Here is a 6,000-nt window from a genome sequence, read left to right on the forward strand (position 1 = left end):
AAAACAGCCGACTATCAAAGTAAACCAGCACGCCGCTACAGATCCAAGATGAATTATGCTCAGTCAAACAGAGAGAATCCCATGTCGTCATCAGACTCCTCCTCTGGCTCAGACTCCACTTCAGGCTCCGCAGCGCCCGCACCAGCAGCGCCGCTGACGGCAGCACCACCGGATCCTCCCGAAGGCATGTTCTGCAGCTTGGCCATACCACCGGCAATGACCTCCTCAGTGTTCTTTCCAGCGAGCTCTGAGCACAGCTTGGAGACAACGGAGTCATCGACCTCCGCACCAACAGAGGCAAGGATAGCCTTGACCTTCGTCTCGGAGGCCTCGCCGCCCAAAGCAGCCATCAGGTAAGCAGCGACATACTTCATCTCAATCTGTAACTCTAAAAATTCTACGTTATTGACTAATTCAGACTCATACACAGATCAACATCACCCCATCACTCAAAGCATAAACCACTGCTGCTCAAAGGAATCGTCTTTCATCGTCGCCAACTTTCTGCACTTGCAGGGTAACAACGGAAACAGTGATCAGAAACGCTGGCACTGATATGTCTCTAGAATGTCCAAGTCCTTCCGAAGCCCCAAGTCTCTACAGGGCCATTGACGCAAGCCTCAACGTATCTACAGGGGAGCGAGGGAATGGGCAGTGAGGGCAACACTAACACCTTGATGCCCCTAGAATGTCCACACTAGTCAGCCAGCGAAAACCAGTCATCCAGATCAGACGGGGGCGGAAGCCCATAATAGGAATGTGTGAGTCGTTAGACATTGAGGCAACCCAAGGTTCTTAAACTCAGCGATGTGCGGGCCAGTGATCCTTAGCTGAAACACCAAGTAGTCAGCCAGCAAAAACCAGTCATCCGAGATCAGTGCCACGCTAGGAATGTCCGAGTCGTTCGGCATTGAGGCAACCCCCAAGTTTCTATGAACTCACTGATGTCGGCCCTTCAAGTGCTCCCCTACGGGGGAACAAGGGAAAGGGCCAGTGATCCCCAGCAGAAACATCACAAACTAATCAGCCAGCAAAAACCAGTCATCCGAGATCAGACTGGGGCGGTATTGATGTCATCCGAAAAGCCCATTTGTCCCTTTGCCACGCTAGGAATGTCCGAGTCGTTCGGCATTGAGGCAACCCCCAAGTGTCTATGAACCTCAGCGATGTCGGCCCTTCAAGTGCTCCCCTACGGGGGAACAAGGGAAAGGGCCAGAGCCGACAAATCTGGCACAGATCTGAGATTAATTACGCTTAGTCAAACAGAGAGAATCCCATGTCGTCATCAGACTCCTCCTCTGGCTCAGACTCCACTTCAGGCTCCGCAGCGCCCGCAGCAGCAGCGCCGCCAGCGGCAGCACCACCGGATCCTCCCGAAGGCATGTTCTGCAGCTTGGCCATACCGCCGGCAATGACCTCCTCAGTGTTCTTTCCAGCGAGCTCTGAGCACAGCTTGGAGACAATGGAGTCATCGACCTCCGCACCAACAGAGGAAAGAATAGCCTTGACCTTGGTCTCGGAGGCCTCGCCGCCCAAAGCAGCCATCAGGTAAGCAGCGACGTATTTCATCTCAAGCCAGTGCACTGCTCACTAAATCGACATTAAGCCACTACGTTCCGTTTTGTCTCACTGCCTGGTCGGCCTCGGGAGCGCGCCCTGGGGCGTGGGCGCACCCTTGCTGGTTGTTCACTGACTCGTTGTCAACTGTGTATCGCTATGATTTGACACTCCTATACTTTCCCACACGTTCGAACTTTTTCGCAATAATGCGAGTGTTTATCTTTCACCCAGATCTCGGACTGGGCGGAGCCGAGCGACTAATCGTAGACCTCGGTCTGGCTGGTCAAACCCTGGGCTGTTCGGTGACACTCTTCACAGGGCATCATGATATCTCGCGAGCATTTCGTGAAACCTTGGATGGTTCGGTCCATGTCATTGTCGGAGGATCCTTCATTCCAAGATCTATATTCGGTACCTGCGTCGCCTTTCTGACTTTGATGAGAATGGTATGGGTTGCCGTAATGGCTTGGCTAATGGTCAAGACCGGCCTCTTCCCAGAGCCCACTTTTGTGGTCAATGACCAAGTAGCTGGTCTGAACCCACTGCTGACCTTACTGTTCGGCAAGGTTTTATTCTACGCTCACTTCCCAGACAAGCTTCTGTGCTCAAACAGATGCTCGTCAGCCAAGACCATGTACCGCTTTGTAATCGATTCCTGCGAGGATTGGGGGATGAGCCTCAACAACGTGACTATAGTCAGCAACTCCAATTACAGCGCGAAAATATTGAAGAGAACTTTTCCGTGGCTAAAGGATCAAACCCTACCCATTCTGTACCCTTCTGTAAACTGTACGGAGGTGGAGAAGAAGATACGTATGGCGGAAGCGTTGTTCCAGCGCAACCAATGCGACATGCCTCCCATCTTGCAAATTTTCTTCCGGCGGGTGGCTCCGAGACCTAAGCTGGTCGTTTGCATCAGCCGCTATGAACGGAAGAAACGGCTGGAGTTGGCAGTCGAGTCCTTTGCACTTTACCGCCAGAAACATCGGGTTGATGAGAACACATTGACTCTGCCTGTGCTGGTCGTCGCTGGTGGTTACGATGCGCGGATTCAGGAGTGCTGCGACTACTACCAGGAGCTGCGAGAGCTTGCGGAAAGTTTCGGCTTCCATATCGGAAAGGACGTAAGATATTGAGTTGAAAGGTATTCACTACCTCCCAGGTTATATTTTTAAAGTCCATCTCTGATGAGACGAAGTGGGTGCTCCTTCCTCAGGCGGCTGCTGTGGTCTATCCTCCTCCTGAAGAGCATTTTGGCATTGTACCCATAGAGGCGATGTGCTGTGGCACCCCTGTGGTCGCCTGCAATAGCGGAGGACCTTTGGAGTCGCTAAAGGACATGGTGACGGTAAGCGGATCAACAACAGACACGTCATATCATTCCAGGGCGTTTTGTGTCACCCCACACCTCAAGACTTCTGCCGAGGACTCACGTATCTCCTCACGGAGCACGACTCTGACAGGTGGCCTCGAATGCGCCAGAATTGCCGGTCGCATGTGCAAACCATGTTCAGCAGCGATACTTTCTCGCGACAACTGCGAGAGATCTTCGACCGACTCGCTGGCTAAGATCTAAAGAGCCAGAGCTTCCACCGCTCCACAGCCTCCCGCTGACTAGACGAATGTTTCTCGGAGTGATAACTCACTAGCCGCCTGTGTTCAAACTCGTGAGGAACCTACGGCTTAGAGGGGCGTATATCTAGCCCATGGCGCTTGCAGGCCATCAGAGCGCACGGATGACAGCGACGGTCGCGAAGCGCAATGTTTGCTGCGTGTAGTAGGTCGGGTTCCGCCTTCCACAGCCGACGAAGCAGACAGAGGTAGACCCCCTTCATGGGGAAGGACTTGTGCATTAATTCCTGCTTCACGTACGCCCTCGGCATGGCCCTGTCCTCCAGTCGGCCCATCAGACTGATGAGCGTGGACTGGAGGACGCGTGCGGACAGTGGCTGAGCTGCGACCATATCCTTCAGCACTACGTGACAGTGCCTAGCGTCCTGCTCAGCCTCTATTGTGAGGCAGGACGTCAAATAGTTCACGATGGACCGCCTTATCGATCCCGAACCCTCTCCCAGAACGAGGGCCCCCACGGCTCCTATGCTGAGGGTTTCCAGTCCTGTGCTCAACAACGGCTCAAGTTGGTCCCAGTCGATATGGATGTGTGGCACCATCCGGAGAGCTGGAATTAGCAACTCAGCTCTGTGTGTGAAAGACCGGTACTCCTACGCAGCCATCAAATTCAGCGGACGTGCCATGTCTCTGAGGGTTCCCATTGTTGACGTGGCAGCCAACGCACAGGTCGCCAACCACTTGGAACAACTTTCGCGGGCTTGCAGCCCGTTGAGTATGATTAAGCAGTCCAGCAGTTCTCTGGGAGAGGCAGGCACAAAGTCGCATAAGCCTTGAGGGCCATCCAGCGTCCAACTAGACATCGCGCTGTCCGCAAGTCGCAGGTTAACGCCAGCTCGTTGCATAGATAGGTACAAGAGCACTCGGAGGTCGGAGTAGCGCGAGTGCCATAGGAAGTCCTCACGAGGGTACTCTCCGTCGAATGCCCACTCATCCACGACGTTAGGCTTCACCATCCGCGCCAGCTTGAGCGTTTTCGACGTGAGCTGATCGACCAACCGCCAGTACAGGTCTTCATGGTTGCCGATAATCTCCAGCAGCGACCTGAGACTAGGACTGTCGAGCAACGCCAGCTCGTCCAGCATCACGTCCACCCTCGAGAAGGTGGCTGCGTTGGTGTACAGCAAAGTGCCCTGCAGCACTCGCGTAGACACAACCGTGTCGATGAATTGGTGGCCCTCCTTGGTGTCCAGCAACTCGAAGGGACTCGGTACCACCTGCTGCTCCTTACTGGGCCACTCGCGCCTTGGCTGCAGGCGCTTGGTCACGCGGCCAGTAGCCAGATGTGTGCTCCAGTTGAGCGCCTGAGGAGCGTGGCACAGAATCTGTGTGATCGGATGCTGGACTCCTACCGACTCAATGGCTGAGTAAAGGTGTCGGTTGTTGATGCGCCTGATGCAGCGGAAGCATAAGCGCCTGTAACGCGTGAACATGTCGAAGTCGAGCATGTTTCGAAATGGAGGACTGTGTGGGCGGCGACAGCTTCCTCACCCTAACTTAGAGATATGCATATCTTTCAGCTCTAACTGCAGCTGAGTTGTGAGGCCCTCGAATAATTCTCGATCAACTATGCTGCGGGGCACTCCCAGAATCGAGAACATCTGACAGGCTGCCTTCAGATCCTCATGCTGAAGGTCGTTGCTGGAGCTCCACCACATCAGCATTCTGTACCCGTCCACGATGTCGCTGGCTTTGAGACAATCTGTGATTGTGCAAGCGGCAGGCCTACTTTGGAACATTTTCTGGAGGCGCACTTGCCCCTTGTGGCCGCTGAGCCAACGGCCTCGCTGGGGGTTGGCCCAGTCCTCAGTGTCTTCGTCGCTCTCACCCATCCACCCTCGCCAGCCTTCCTCGTTGCCTGTGGGGTTCACACTCCAATGAAAGTCATCGAGATCTCCGTCGTCGCTGGGAGGCGCCTCGGTCTCTCCGCCTGTGTGGAACCCGACTAAGTGCTGAGGGCCACGCTCAATGTCGTCATCCGACGACGAGGACGTGAAGATGAACATAGGAAATACAATAATACTGCCCAATCTCCTCTGGAAATCACAAATAATCTAATACTGGTAGCTTTTTCATCGAATGCCGCAGTCCAAGGTGTCACTGAACTCTTTTTTTCTTTTGCAGTGCATCTTCGACTTTCGGCAGGACGCCGCCTTCAGCTACAGTGACGCCGGATAGGTAGGTGGACAGCTCAAGGTCGTTTTTTATTGCCAGCTGCAGATGTCGAGGGTTGATGCGAGTCTTCTTGGCGCTTTTGGCATAGGTGCCCGCGAGCTCGAGTAGCTCTGTTGTCATGTACTCCAACACTCCCGCCATGAATACGCTGGCGCCGACGCCAACCCGCTTTGCGTAACGACCATCCTTGAGATAGCGTCCGATCCGGCCTACAGGAAAGATTAAACCTGCACGCTTGCTCTTGCTGACGGCTTTGCCCTCTCGGAGACCTCCCAACTTACCCTTGCCTTTCGCCTTTATTGTGTCGTCCATTGTCCAATTCAGCAAAATGCGCACATGAAATGGGATGACGTGGCACATGTACTTTGGTCTCCTAACCCCACACAACACCCACGGTATCTAAGAATTCTTAACGAATGCGCCTGCCTGTAGCTTTGCTATCTGCTGTCATCAGCGCGCTGCTGCTCCCCATAAACCACCCTGACTTTGGAACGACGAATGAAATGGCAACAGAAGAGACTGAGGGACCCCCCGAGTGCATAGATATGGAACAGTAACCCCACAGATCGATCGTCTACATTGGAAATCCAATATATTTTTGTGAATGGTTCAACGCAAGGATCGAGACTTGGGTCG

General features: G+C 53.9%; 6 protein-coding genes across 10 annotated transcripts; 1 reads left to right on the top strand and 5 right to left on the bottom strand.

Moving 5' to 3' along the window:
* Positions 1–59: 59 nt before the first annotated feature.
* On the bottom strand, positions 60–374 carry KVP17_000222 (uncharacterized protein; the record flags this gene model as incomplete). The annotated part of the gene is made up of 1 exon (XM_068519154.1): positions 60–374. The coding sequence occupies one exon, from the start codon at positions 372–374 to the stop codon at positions 60–62; it is 315 nt and encodes a 104-aa protein (XP_068377172.1).
* A 354-nt stretch (positions 375–728) lies between these two features.
* KVP17_000231 (uncharacterized protein) lies at positions 729–911 on the bottom strand (the record flags this gene model as incomplete). Its single annotated transcript, XM_068519199.1, has 1 exon — positions 729–911. The coding sequence occupies one exon, from the start codon at positions 909–911 to the stop codon at positions 729–731; it is 183 nt and encodes a 60-aa protein (XP_068377193.1).
* A 343-nt stretch (positions 912–1,254) lies between these two features.
* KVP17_000228 (uncharacterized protein) lies at positions 1,255–1,569 on the bottom strand (the record flags this gene model as incomplete). The annotated part of the gene is made up of 1 exon (XM_068519172.1): positions 1,255–1,569. The coding sequence occupies one exon, from the start codon at positions 1,567–1,569 to the stop codon at positions 1,255–1,257; it is 315 nt and encodes a 104-aa protein (XP_068377188.1).
* A 197-nt stretch (positions 1,570–1,766) lies between these two features.
* On the top strand, positions 1,767–3,129 carry KVP17_000235 (uncharacterized protein; the record flags this gene model as incomplete). 2 transcript variants are annotated; one of them, XM_068519253.1, is made up of 3 exons in its annotated part: positions 1,767–2,684; positions 2,723–2,908; positions 2,947–3,129. In XM_068519253.1, 3 exons carry the CDS (start codon positions 1,767–1,769, stop codon positions 3,127–3,129), a joined length of 1,287 nt encoding a protein of 428 aa, XP_068377200.1. The 2 variants fall into 2 exon arrangements, with proteins under 2 accessions (XP_068377200.1, XP_068377199.1); XM_068519252.1 differs by lacking the exons at positions 2,723–2,908; positions 2,947–3,129 and having other exon boundaries at positions 1,767–2,696.
* On the bottom strand, positions 3,126–5,195 carry KVP17_000227 (uncharacterized protein; the record flags this gene model as incomplete). 4 transcript variants are annotated; one of them, XM_068519171.1, is made up of 5 exons in its annotated part: positions 3,126–3,213; positions 3,241–3,759; positions 3,787–4,653; positions 4,681–4,891; positions 4,919–5,195. In XM_068519171.1, 5 exons carry the CDS (start codon positions 5,193–5,195, stop codon positions 3,126–3,128), a joined length of 1,962 nt encoding a protein of 653 aa, XP_068377187.1. The 4 variants fall into 4 exon arrangements, with proteins under 4 accessions (XP_068377187.1, XP_068377186.1, XP_068377184.1 ...); XM_068519170.1 differs by lacking the exons at positions 3,126–3,213; positions 3,787–4,653; positions 4,681–4,891; positions 4,919–5,195 and having other exon boundaries at positions 3,237–3,731; XM_068519168.1 differs by lacking the exons at positions 3,126–3,213; positions 3,241–3,759; positions 4,681–4,891; positions 4,919–5,195 and having other exon boundaries at positions 3,783–4,637.
* Positions 5,196–5,286: 91 nt separating this feature from the next.
* KVP17_000230 (uncharacterized protein) lies at positions 5,287–5,676 on the bottom strand (the record flags this gene model as incomplete). Its single annotated transcript, XM_068519193.1, has 1 exon — positions 5,287–5,676. One exon carries the CDS (start codon positions 5,674–5,676, stop codon positions 5,287–5,289), a length of 390 nt encoding a protein of 129 aa, XP_068377192.1.
* Between the last annotated feature and the right edge of the window lie 324 nt (positions 5,677–6,000).

The sequence above is a fragment of a genome (genome assembly GCF_019968985.1).
Source record: "MAG: Porospora cf. gigantea B chromosome Unknown PgB_NODE_199_length_29415_cov_138.287, whole genome shotgun sequence".
NCBI classification, from domain to species: domain Eukaryota; phylum Apicomplexa; class Conoidasida; order Eugregarinorida; family Porosporidae; genus Porospora; species Porospora cf. gigantea B.